The 13,306-nt window shown below is 37.9% G+C and overlaps 2 protein-coding genes across 6 annotated transcripts in view; both read left to right on the top strand.

Annotated features, from left to right (window-relative positions):
- Positions 1-2,150: 2,150 nt before the first annotated feature.
- On the top strand, positions 2,151-5,928 carry si:ch211-215i13.3 (brain and acute leukemia cytoplasmic protein). The gene is made up of 3 exons (XM_007249344.4): positions 2,151-2,488; positions 4,800-4,939; positions 5,201-5,928. The coding sequence occupies exons 1-3, from the start codon at positions 2,299-2,301 to the stop codon at positions 5,363-5,365; spliced, it is 495 nt and encodes a 164-aa protein (XP_007249406.2). The 5' UTR covers positions 2,151-2,298; the 3' UTR covers positions 5,366-5,928.
- Positions 5,929-9,841: 3,913 nt separating this feature from the next.
- Positions 9,842-13,306, top strand: part of spire1a (spire-type actin nucleation factor 1a) — a 65,184-nt gene continuing 61,719 nt past the window's right edge. For all 5 annotated transcript variants that reach the window (XM_007249356.4, XM_007249355.4, XM_007249353.4 and 2 more), the window contains exon 1: positions 9,842-10,351. In XM_007249356.4, the coding sequence (XP_007249418.2) occupies positions 10,039-10,351 (313 nt within the window). In that variant the 5' untranslated portion in view covers positions 9,842-10,038. The remainder of the gene's footprint in view (positions 10,352-13,306) is intronic.

Here is a 13,306-nt window from a genome sequence, read left to right as displayed (position 1 = left end):
TACGTTCTTGGCTGTATGTTTTAAACATTCAGTGTGCTTCATATAGTAAAATGAAAAAAAGTAATTAATATAAAATAAAAACTCATTTAAAACACAATCAAAAGCTATCTAATAGTGCACAGAATAATATCAGTTTCAGTTAGTTTCAGTTTCAAATAATTGAAACAGCTCACCAAAACCTTTACCTGTACTTTATATTTGACAATATTTGATTAACTTTACAGGTCCTCACTCATCTTAATTTTAGTTGTTATATTATTTTTAGCCTCGCGCTGAATTTAGCTCCGTGCTGCGGGAGGGAGGGAGAGAGAGAGCGCAGCGCGGCGCATTTTGCCTGATTTCTCTTGATTAAAAAATCAGTAAACATGTGAATTTAATACCATATATTTTAATTCACTTGATAGGACCTTATTTATTAAAACGTTTTTTTTTTTAATCACAATGCTGCGCGCGCTTTCCTTTTGACTGACGCACGCTAAACTGTTTGATCCAGTTGGTATATTATATTATATTAATACCATTTTAACGTTTTTCGTTTCTATGTTTTGAAATTCGTTAGATTATATTTTTGTCAACATTTTGGGTTTATTTTCGTTTGTTATTTTTCTAATAATAATAGAATTTACATAATTTATTTTCAAAGTAACATGCCCAACACTGGCTGACAATGAGCAAGTTTCCTGGCACAACCAGCATGAATGACATGTTTAAAAATAATACAGAAATGTAGAAAAATGAAGACGAAGACAAGCTGTAACATAGATATAAATAATATTAGGACAATAATAACAGAATAATAATAAATAAATAATAGAATAATATGCCAATTAGGCATATTTGTAACAGTAGGGTATGTTAATTTTCATCCCTGACTCTAATTCATTGAAGTTATATACCTGATTTGATCTTTTTCTGTACAATCCCTGCTAAAGTTTTAGGTGAAGGAGACCTAAAGAAGGTCAGTGCATGTTTCTGGAAAAAAAAAAAAAAAGTGGGTGTTGCATCGCATGGTTACCATCCATCGTGATGTTGGGTCATAAATGAGGATGGACGATGATATCATCCATCGGCACAACCCTATTTCTCGCATATTAATAGGCCCCCTAGCTAAATTCGCCTTGAGCCCCCAAATTGCTATGTCCGCCACTGGGTGTGTGTGTGTGGTATTGAGTAAGTTAAGGTTCTGGGGTGCGTTTCCCAAAACGTTCTTAACGCTAAGTACTTCGTAACTTCGTACTTACGAACAATCTTAAAATTACGAGCGTTTCCCGAAAGCCTTCGTAACTAACGTAGTACTTAAACTCGTTCGTAACTTTACGAGTGGTCTGACCCACTCGTAAATAACTAAGTTCTTCTTAACGTGGAATCCACGTGCAGTTCTGACTCAAAAACGAAAGAGGCCGCTTTTGATCCTTAAAAAAATGCATTTAAAGATGCATTCAGCATACGTATTTATAAAAAAATAAACAATAAAAAAAAGACTAAATTCCAGACTATTTAAATTAATTTATTAACCTGCGCATATTTATTCATAGTATTTGGGTTTATTATATGGTTGAAATAATCGTATTCACGTGAAGAAAAAGTTACAATTACCTACAAATATAATTTTTATTCACACATATCACACACATATGGATTAAATTAACGGTTTTCCCCAGTCTGACAGTCGTAGTAGTAAACAAATAAGTAAATATATTTTATTTGGCTTTTTATATCATACAAAATTATACCTTTGTGGCTTAATAATGAAGAACTGTATATAAATCGGTGGTCTAGTTTTCATCTGGCTTTGCCTTAAACCTCACAGACACGGGGGCGGAGCCACCAAAGTGCTACTTAAAGGTCCTTCGTAAGTATGGAGACTTAAGAGTGGCTTCTGGAAACAGTCGGAAAAATGGCGTTCTTAAAGTTAAGTCGTTCTTAAAGTTGTTCTTAAATCCCTAAGAACAATCGCTATCGGGAAACGCACCCCTGATTTGTGTGGTATTGAGTAAGTTCAGGTGCTGGTGTGTGTGTGTGGTACTGATGTGTGTGGTAATAAGGGAGATGTGCTCGCTCTCTCTCTCTCTCTCTCTCTCTCTCTCTCTCTCTCTCTCTCTCAGCAGCTCCTCCCTCAGTGACGCAGGCAGGGATGGGGGGTTAAGCCTGGGCACGGTGGTGGTCGTATACAGTGTTACAGATAGAGAGGAGCGCAGTACTGTACTGGAGGAGGAGGAGTGTCTCTCAGTAAAGCAGTGGAGCTCACATGATCTGAGGGCTGTTTTTACGGGCTTTGCTCTGTTTGCTCCCTCGCTGATGGGTTGCGGTGGAAGCCGAGCAGATGCCATCGAACCGCGCTATCCGGAGAGCTGGACCAGAGAGACCGAGTCGACATGGCTCACCAGCACCGAGGCTGAAACGCCTAATGGCGGCAGCAGCAGCAAGATCCACCCGGGCTGTGGAGTGGAAGGCGGAATGGCCTCGAAGGAGAACAGTAAAGTGTCAGGTAGCCTGGGTGTCAGAGGGTGGGTGTCGGGGGGCTCTTCATCTGTGACCTGATGTGTGGGAGTGTGAACGTGAGTGTGATTACACCTGTGTAGTTAAACACATGCCAGGACAGACAGATGTTCATGTAGGATGTGGAGGATGCTGAAGGATGCTGCTCAGAATAGATAGTCAGCTGTAGCCTAAATGAAATTACCCTGCTCAGGATGATCAAACTGATTAGACTGCTTGAACAGCTTAGACATTGACCAGGATATAATAGGGTCTGACTTTAGAGTCTGACTTTGATGGTTTAGCTGATCTACAAGCACGGTCAACCTCATCAAGCTAGACAACCAGCTTGACCAGCAAGACCAATTTTTTTTTACTAACATCTCCAAGTTAGCAAGACGGTTCACCAGCATGGCCAAGCATGATCACAATCAAAATGTTTACCATACCATATGGTATGTTTTCTCCTGGAGGACCAGCTTTTTATCCATCTTGACCTTCAAAGGCCAGCTTAAACTGTGCATTGTCAACACACTGGGTTAATTTATCCATCCCATTGACCTATCTTGAGGGTAACCCACAAAACCATATGTCAAATTTTGTCAAGTCATGTCAAGTCCAGTATGACAGATGAGAAATATTCCTCTCCTGTACATGTCTTCTACTTATTTTTTTAGGGTTTTGCTTAATTCATTTACCTGGCTAACTGTTCATAATACTGTAAATCCATCATTCAGCTCTCATCCAATAAGACAGGCTTTTATTCAAGCTTAAGTTATCTTGCTGACTGAGCAATTGTGCATTGCATGCCATGGCATTAGAGAGCTAAAAAGGGCAATTAAGACCCCTGTTTGGTCACAAAGATGACCAGAAAGAATTAGGAGACACCAGGTTGCTAGTGTGCAGTAGGGCTGCAATGATTAGTAGCAATGATATAATCGATAACGTTAATTATTTAATTTGTAAGAGTCCTGCATTACACAAAGTGCTGGGGACAGAAGTGCAGTGGGAGATGGCTCACTCAAACAGTTTAAATTCAACTTCAACTTCTTCAAAAGTACCCAAACACAAAAGATTATATATTTATTTGCTAAATATCAGTACTTTCCACGTTTAAACAGCATCCAGACATTTAAATGCCTTTTTAAATCTCATGTTCAGCTGTTTTTATTGTTTTTAGAGATGGAGAACATGACAGAAATAATCGCTGACTAATCGACTAATCGAAAAAATAATCGTCAGATTAGTCGACTATCAAAATAATCATTAGTTGCAGCCCTAGTGTGCAGCAATACCTGCATAAGTATGCCCTTCATGTTATGCATCAAATGAACATCTAAACAAGCCTGCTGCACTTTGGATGGAATGAGCATTAGCATTTTTGTAAAAAAGAATGTAGAATCTCCAACTCTTAAGCATGAGGATGGATGCTTTTCTTGCTTGTCTTGCAGGTCAACCAGCTTGGTCATGCTAGACATGCTGGTTACAATACTTGGTCTTGCTGGTTGACCTGCTTGGCAATGTTGTTCATAATGGTCAGGCAGTTTGGTCACACTAGTTGTTTACCTTAGTGTGGTTGATTGTGCTTCAAACATATGATAGTCAACAAACATAACCAGCTTAACCAGCTTGAGCTGGCCATACTGTTTTTTTTTTTTCAGCAGGGTTGACACAGACCTCGAAATCAGTGGAATCAATGGAGAGACCTCAAAAGAGCAGTGTATGCAAGATGCCCCAATTTGCTAGGAAAATGGTTGAAATCTCCCTAAAGGAAAATTGAAATTTAAAAACTGATACTTACAAGAGAGAGGTTTTTGAGCACTCACCATGCAGGGTTTCCAGATGTTTACTGTAGTTCTTTTTGTTATTTATTATAAAAATGTAAAAAATGTCATCTTTTATTTTATTTATTAGGTATACACAGAAACTACAAAAACAGTTTTATGGCACTTTATTAATGTTTTATATTTTGTAACATGAAAAAAATAGTGAATTAGAAACCACTGAATTTAAAATCTTAGATGTTCCTCATACTCATAACCCTCACTGTTGGGATTGTGGCCATCAAATCTGGACCTTAAATTCAGTTTCCATTCCTGGTCTTTGCAGTCTTTGCTACATGTTGTTCCCTTAATTTCCTATAATTACAAAGTTCAGGACTGTAAACTGGATTTAAGGTCTGGATTTAATGACTTGGCTTCTAATATATTTTCTAATGCAGTAAGAACACTGCTTTGTAAAATACCCCTGGCATTTGTGATCCTGTGATATCTCTCATAAAGAAGAATGGAATCATTAAATGTAGTCTTTTTGCTTCACAGGCAGAGGCACAGAGACTCGATCTTCCTTCTCTTTCAGAGAGAGGAGGATGGTGAATGCAGGCACACAGTGTGGGAAGCAGCCCTTGGCCTCCAGTACCTGCACAAACCAGCAGAGACGGTCTCGTCGGAGCTGCCCGGAGGTTTGCTGTTGCTTTTTTGGTTCAGCAATTCTGCTTCTGTTTTTATTGAGAAGTGGAAAGGATGGGATGCTGTGTTATCTTGTCCGATCTTGTTTTATCTGTGTAGCTGGAACACGTGTCCCATGTAATAGGCTCAATGAAAATTGATGAGTTGCATTCAGGACCAGCTGTGTCAACGTTTGATTAGTTGAAAGATGTGTGTGCTGAAAGATGTGTTTCCTGCTCATTTAATTAAACTGGTTTTGTCGTGTTCTCTTACAGCAAACAAGTGACTCAAAGTGGAGAACGTCCAAGGAAGTGACTGTTCCCTCAAAGGATGTTTCGTCAGGCAGTGATGTGGCCTCACACCTGGCGAAGCCAAACGGCGAGAGTTCAACCACACAAGACAAGGAGATTAATACAAAGGGCTCCAGTCAAGTTAAATGATGGCACTTATAACTGTTAGTAAGCCGTTAAAGCAGTGAAGGGGAAGGGAACTTAAATGACTAAGATGATCCCCAGGGTGCTCCCTGACAGAACGGGGGGGCCGTAATGGTGCCGTCATAAAGTTAAGCCATTTGAGGAAGCCCATTGTATGATGGAAACTCAAACATGGCCCATTAAACCATTATCTTGTCTTATTTAAGGAAAAAACTTTTTAGGGTCGATTAATTAATCCATTGTTTTGTTTCATGTTGTGGGCCACCTGCTTTGCACATCGTCTCTAATCAGAGAAGCAGTACTGGAACTGAATGTACTATGAGGTGCATGAGGCCGGCTTAGCAACCTGCACGCATGATTATTTATTTATTTTTTCCTGGAGGGCTGAAAGCAAAGAGTTATCTATTTAATGTTTATTCAGTGTTTCCCAGCAGATGTATGCTGAATCATGATGACAAATATGATCAATAGTATAATTCTAATGTTATTATTGTATTATTGTATTAATGTTTCATTATATTCTGTTTGATCAATGTTAATTAAATGCTCAAGATCAATGGGCAGAAGTGTGCAGTGTCCATGAACAATTATTCAGGTCGTGGGTTGACTTCCTGAGAACTGGGCTGAGAACAATGCCTGAAAAATACTTGCTTTAGCAGACAAATAGAAAACTATTGGCACCATGCCTAATGCCAGATGTGAGCTAAAGGGGTATAAAGCTTTGAGTTCTCTGCAAATGACAGCTAGATAAGTATAACAGTGCCCCCCAGTATTGTTCTCTAAAGGCCCCCAGCACTGCTCTGGAGCATTGTTGTTCCATCCAGTACATTTGGGATGGTTTGGCGTTTTGGAGATGAGGTGGGTTTGGATATGGTGTTGATCATCTAACATCCTGACCTCACTAATGCTCCTAATAAATGCAACCAAATCCTCACAGCAGTGCTTTAAGATCTAGTAGAAAACCTTCTGTGGACAGTAGAGACAGTTACTCCAACACAAGCAGGATAAACCCTTTAAAGAAAATTCATACTTTTTTATGAATGAGTGGGTGTTTCAATAATTTTGTTTATATCATGTATGCACCAGAATATATTGATGGCATTTGATTAAGCAACTTATATTTAAGGCATGTTACACAGCTAGATGAATGTGGTCGTAGGATTCTTGCCCAAGTCTTAAAATGATTTAAATACGAAGGTGCTAACAAAGGTTATGTAAGTAATGCCATAGCAGAACCATATTTGGTTGTTTAATGAATCATTTTTGTAGTCAAGATTAAAGATGTATAAGAGATCTTTTGGCTTCATAATCAAAATGTTACACTGCTGATTGAGCAATTTGGTTAGTGGTCCTTTTTACCCTTCTTAAAAGAGCAATACATGCAACTCTGTCCTACGATCTCACAGAGCTTTTGCCTACCCATAGATCACAGCTCACTTTGGAGAGATGCAGTATCTTGGATGTTCCCAGTGAATCATCTTAGATTTATTTCCCTGTGTGAACAATTATGACTCTGAAACTGTCTTGAGAGCTTTGTTTATATTATAACTATGTATTTATATAGATATTTAAAAAACAAAATCAAAGAAAGTTTTAGTTTAAGTGAACAGTGGATGGAATATACAGCTCTCAAAAAATAAGAGACCACTTCAGTTCCTGAATCTGTCATTTAGAGCATTTATTTGCAGAAAATTAGAAATGGCTGAAATAACAAAAAAAAGATGCAGAGCTTTCAGACCTCAAATAATGCAAAGAAAACAAGTTCATATTTATGAAGTTTTAAGAGTTCAGAAATCAATATTTGGTGAAATAACCCTGGTTTTTAATTACAGTTTTCAAGCATATTGGCATGTTCTTCTCCACCAGTCTTATACACTGCTTTTGGATAACTTTATGTTACTCCTGGTGCAAAAATTCAAGCAGTTCAGCTTGCTTTGATGGCTTGTGATCATCCATCTTCCTCTTTATTAAATTCCAGAGTTTTTCAATTTGTTTAAATCAAAGAAACCCATTGTTTTTAAGTGGTCTCTTATTTTTTTCAGAGTTGTACATGTATACATATTTATATAAGTCCCAGTGTTTACTTATTTAATTTTAAACTGTAGGCCTTGGGATACTCTAGGCTATTCCCTCGGAACCATTGGTGATTTGATGGATAATTTGCCGCTGCACCCTAGGGGAAATGTTGTAAGGCTAACCAGGTCTAGGAAGTGTCATCATTTTTTAATGAATCTTGATGAGATCTGAAGTGTAATCTCAGAGATGTGTAATAAGAGGTGTATCGTGAATGTTTTTTCATGGTCCTTACAAGACGATATTCTAACAAAAACATAATCGAAAAATCTAACAAATGTTTTATTTAGTTGTTCATAATTCTGGTCTTGTCATCCCCCATCCAACGTATTTTAGAGTATTGCCTTGTTTTCACACCCACTTGCAACTGTGAAAGAGCTTGATTAATTGATTATTTGAATCAGGTATGTTGGGAGAAGGAAATGCTAAAGAGTAGTAAAGCACATAGTGGAGCCAGGACCAGGATTAAAAACATGGTATGTGCTTATCTTGTCCACCAGATGGTGCTCAAACAATATGTTCACCACTTCACACTATTGTTAGTCCACGTGGATGGAACCTGGATGGGTAACCCAACTGGAAATCAAAAGTTTTTGTCTATGTGTTTCATGTTGGTCCCACATGCAGCCTAAATGGAGCCTAGATGGGTTCAACTGGTTCTCAGTAACAATGCATATACAAACCCAATTCATGTACAAAGTCAAACCCTACCCATGCGAGCCTTATATTAACATGATGGTTGGGAACTGGCTGTATCTAAAACTATGTAGCCTACTTTTATTCTCCTCCGTGGTTCTTTTTTCAAATATGAATTAAGCCTAGCCCTAGACAAAAAAAAAATTCAGTGGGAAATCTTTATCAAAATGCTGTGCAGTCCAAAACTAGGCTTAATCTCTGTTTGGGACGCTGACACTAGAATACATACTAGACTAATGAGCAGACTACAACTACTAAAAATACTGTACTATTTTAAAATATGGCAGTGTGTGGTTTTGGATTCTGCACCTTTCTTCTAGTGACTGATTAAATTAACCTTGTTTTTTCCCCACCTAGTCTAGGGCTGCATGATAATGGAAATGTTTTGATATTTTGTTAAGCTGCAATATAAATGGCAATAAAAAATATACATACATTTATTTTTACCAAATTGTGTTGTCAAAATGAGAACAGAGTGATTGTTTTCTTTGAAAAAAGGTGGAAAAATGAAAAAAGTCTAATTTAACATTGCACAAAACAATGTACATCCTGCAATGCAACAATTGTGAATGTGTACATTGCGATATCAATACTCAAGGTATAGGTTTCACAGCCGAGATGGATGGATGGATGGATGGATGGATGGATGGATAGATAGATAGATAGATAGATAGATAGATAGATAGATAGATAGATAGATAGATAGCTAGCTAGCTAGCTAGCTAGCATGGGCGTGGGAATCCCAGCCTGATAAGAGTTTCATCTAAAAGAATAACATCGTCATATGACTCGCTCCTCAGAGAAGCACTGAGAGTGCTATTTTGTAACGCACCTGGTTTCCGACAAGCCCCGCCTCCTGCGCTAGGATTGGCTGGAGGACTTTATAGTCTCAGGTCCCACCTGTTAAAATTATAAACCTTAGCAAAAACACAGGAAAGAATATAAAACAAAATATAAATATTTAAATGTATTTATTAAAACATGATTAACATAAATCATGATTATTATTATTATTATTATTATTATTATTTGTTTTTATTTTACTATTTTATATTTATTTTAATTAAGAAATGTTTGGTTACCCCTATCTTACAGTAATAAATCACATCAAATTTTGGATGTTTCTTGAGGTTTATTTGAAAATTATATTACTTTTATCACTTTTTTCTCTCAGTGGGGCTTAGGTCCATATGTTGGGGAAAAAACTCCATATACATATTTAAATATTCTATCGTGAGTGTTTTGCTCTGGGACAGGTATTGTATTGGATGCCCCTATTGTAATTGGAAGTGGTAGTATTTCTCTTTTTTATAGTTCTCTTTTTTAATAAAACAAACTGTTTGAAATGATTTATTATGTATTAATTGAGAGAATAAGGCACAAAAGTGCAAATATTGTATATATATATATATATATATATATATATATATATATATATATATATATATATATATATATATATATATTTATTATCCATTATATTCAATATATTATATTTTGATATTAAATATCAGATTTTATCAGATATTTATCAAATTTTACATTATACGTCTACATTTTTATATGTCTAGTGGTGCATGTCCACTAATAGTGGTGGTGCACTATTTCTACATACTATTTAGTGCGGAAGAATGTGGTTTGGGACGTTTCCTTGGTTCGTGAGATCATCCAATCACAGAGCAGGGGGCGGGGCATGTTCGAAAACGGGTGAGAGAAGCTCGCGGCTCTGAGCGACTCCACAGCAACGGCATTTTCCAGCTCTGTGAATGAAGTCGTGCTGATGCTGGAGGAGCTCTGTGGGTAAATGACAGAGCGGAGCGTAAACAGACCCGTTCCCAGCGTCTCCTCACCGGCGAGCCACCTCTGACACTGTGCGGGGAAGGTCTGCGGCGGGGGAAGAAAACGCGAAAATGGCCAAACGGCCGGGAAACGACGACGACGGAGGAACGTTAACGTTAATCTCAGCGACGGTTGGCCAAGATGTTCAGGAGCGGGTGGAGGAGAGCACGGACGAGGCCTTGTCTCTGGAGGAGATTTTAACACTTTACAGTCAGCCGATAAACGAAGAGCAGGCGTGGGCTGTTTGTTACCAGTGCTGCCGGTTCCTGGCTCCGCGGCGACGGGCTAAATCTGCCCTGAGCCCGGCCAGGAGGATCGAAGGACCGGGCGATGTGCGGATCCGTAAAGATGGCACGGTTCAAGTACACAACCAGGACAGCCCAGGTAAACCCAAATGACATAGCCAGCAGGCTGTATTCGTTTTAACGGATTAAATCTCGGATTAGATTAAATTAAATAGAAATGATTAAATAAATTAAATAGTTTATTTCCAACACCCTCCTTGTAACTAGATAGGTTAGCTAGCTAACATACCCAGTGCTATATATATTCAGTTTTTTCTTTTTTAATTTAAAAAGAAATAAGAAATAATTCAGCTGGTCAAATTTATCTTATTTAAAATGAGCTCGATCACTGTCAGTATATGGGGGTTTACTAAGGGATTGTACGTTGAAACTGTAACCTAGCTAAATATAATTTTACAGCTGTGCTATATTCATTTTATTTAAATGTTTTATCTTAAATAAGCTGTTCTACACTGGGAAATGTTGGTTTGTTTTGATATATTTAGAACAGGCCTTTTTATTATCAGCTAGTGGGGACCCTGCACCTCTGTCTCATTGTAAACAATGGGATCTGATCCAGCTGTGACACTTTGCTGCAGGGCCAACACAAAGGCTCTAACCTACTAGCTACTAGCACATGCTGCCCATTAGCCCCCTTTAAAACCATTCTTTCACCAGAGGAAGATTAGAATGTCATATTCTTATATTCTCTAGTACTGCACTGTGATGCATCTTTAGATGATGATGATAATGATATAAATATAAAGGATGAATGGTATTGTAATGCTAATGTGTAAGGCATTATATCTAGCTCATATACAGTTGTGGTCAAAAGTTTACATACACTTGTAAAAAAACATAATGTTATGGCTGTCTTGAGTTTTCAATAAGTTCTACAACTCTTATTTTTCTGTGATAGAGTGATCGGAACACATACATGTTTGTCACAAAAAACAGTCATAAAATGTGGTTCTTTCATAAATTTATTATGGGTCTGCTGAAAATGTCACCAAATCTGCTGGGTCAAAAATATACATACAGCAACAAAATTTGTCAATTTTGGTGATGTAGCGAGTTGTGTCAATCAAATTAGCTTCATGTCATGGCCTCTTCACTTCTTGTAAGTGATTCTGATTGACTACAGCTGTTGACTTCTCATGAGCCCATTTAAATAGGGCTCATTTGACCCAGTGATTAGACTCAGCTACAAAAGCTACAATGGGAAAGTCAAAGGAACTCAGTGTGGATCTGAAAAAGCGAATTATTGACTTGAACAAGTCAGGGAAGTCACTTGGAGCCATTTCAAAGCAGCTACAGGTCCCAAGAGCAACTGTGCAGACAATTATACGCAAGTATAAAGTGCATGGAACAGTTGTGTCACTGCCACGATCAGGAAGAAAACGCAAGCTATCACATGCTGCCGAGAGGAGATTGGTCAGGATGGTCAAGAGTCAACCAAGAATCACCAAGAAGCAGGTCTGCAAGGATTTGGAAGCTGATGGAACACAGGTGTCAGTCTCCACAGTCAAGCGTGTTTTACATCGCCATGGACTGAGAGGCTGCCGTGCAAGAAAGAAGCCCTTGCTCCAGAAAAGGCACCTTAAGACTCGGCTGAAGTTTGCTGCTGATCACATGGACAAAGATAAAACCTTCTGGAGGAAAGTTCTCTGGTCAGACGAAACAAAAATTGAGCTGTTTGGCCACAACACCCAGCAATATGTTTGGAGGAGAAAAGGTGAGGCCTTTAATCCCAGGAACACCATGCCTACTGTCAAGCATGGTGGTGGTAGTATTATGCTCTGGGGATGTTTTGCTGCCAGTGGAACTGGTTCTTTGCAGAAAGTAAATGGGATAATGAAGAAGGAGGATTACCTCCAAATTCTGCAGGAAAACTTAAAACCATCAGCCCGAAGGTTGGGTCTTGGGCGCAGTTGGGTGTTCCAACAAGACAATGACCCAAAACACACATCAAAAGTGGTAAAGGAATGGCTAAACCAGGCTAGAATTAAGGTTTTAGAATGGCCTTCCCAAAGTCCTGACTTAAACCCCATTGAGAACATGTGGACAGTGCTAAAGAAACGGGTTCATGCAAGAAAACCATCACATTTAGCTGAACTGCACCAATTCTGTCAAGAAGAGTGGTCAAACATTCGACCTGAAGCTTGCCAGGAGCTTGTGGATGGCTACCAAAAGCGCCTAGTTGCCGTGAAAATGGCCAAGGGACATGTAACCAAATACTAATGTTGCTGTATGTATATTTTTGACCCAGCAGATTTGGTGACATTTTCAGCAGACCCATAATAAATTTATGAAAGAACCAAATTTTATGACTGTTTTTTGTGACAAACATGTATGTGTTCCGATCACTCTATCACAGAAAAATAAGAGTTGTAGAACTTATTGAAAACTCAAGACAGCCATAACATTATGTTTTTTTACAAGTGTATGTAAACTTTTGACCACAACTGTATAGCTAGCTAGCAATATAAGCGTTGGGGGTAGGCAATATGGCCCTAAAATAATATTGCAATATTTCATTGTATTTTCGCAATACTCTTGGCGATATGACAAAACATTAAAGAAAAAAAAATCAAGAATAAACTACAGCAACAAAATGATTTTTTTTTTATTATTGCATATTACATTACAGTACATTGCATTTGGCAGACGCCTTTGTCCAAAGCAACTTACAATAGTGAAGTACAAAAGTAATAGTAGTTAAAGGTAAAAATGCTTATCATAGATAAGATGCTTATCATAGATAAGCATATGATGTGATATGGCACACCCCTAACTGAGATATTAAAAAATACAAGAATTGTATCACATTTGTAACAGAAGTCCCTAATCCAGAATGTCATGATACTAATTTAATATCTTCTCATAACCAGGATTAAAGTAAAATGAATTGAATGAATACTGGACAGATATAGTCTGTCTTTAGTAGATAATATAATGGGAATTGAGAACAGTGTGAATAATTCTTTTGCTCAAAACCGCAAAGAAGTTAGGGGTATATTGGCACAATATATTAGAGTATAATATTGTTCATGAT

The sequence above is a fragment of the Astyanax mexicanus genome, chromosome 3 (assembly GCF_023375975.1).
Source record: "Astyanax mexicanus isolate ESR-SI-001 chromosome 3, AstMex3_surface, whole genome shotgun sequence".
Taxonomy (NCBI): Eukaryota; Metazoa; Chordata; class Actinopteri; order Characiformes; family Acestrorhamphidae; genus Astyanax; species Astyanax mexicanus.
This window is presented reverse-complemented; position numbering and strand designations above follow the sequence as displayed.

Excerpts from the sequence above, each read along its gene's own strand:
- si:ch211-215i13.3 (XM_007249344.4), top strand. The coding sequence starts at position 2,299 with ATGGGTTGCGGTGGAAGCCGAGCAGATGCCATCGAACCGCGCTATCCG. Across the intron at positions 2,489-4,799 it reads GGAGAACAGTAAAGTGTCAG|GCAGAGGCACAGAGACTCGA; the intron begins GTAGCCTGGGTG and ends TTTGCTTCACAG. Across the intron at positions 4,940-5,200 it reads CTCGTCGGAGCTGCCCGGAG|CAAACAAGTGACTCAAAGTG; the intron begins GTTTGCTGTTGC and ends GTTCTCTTACAG.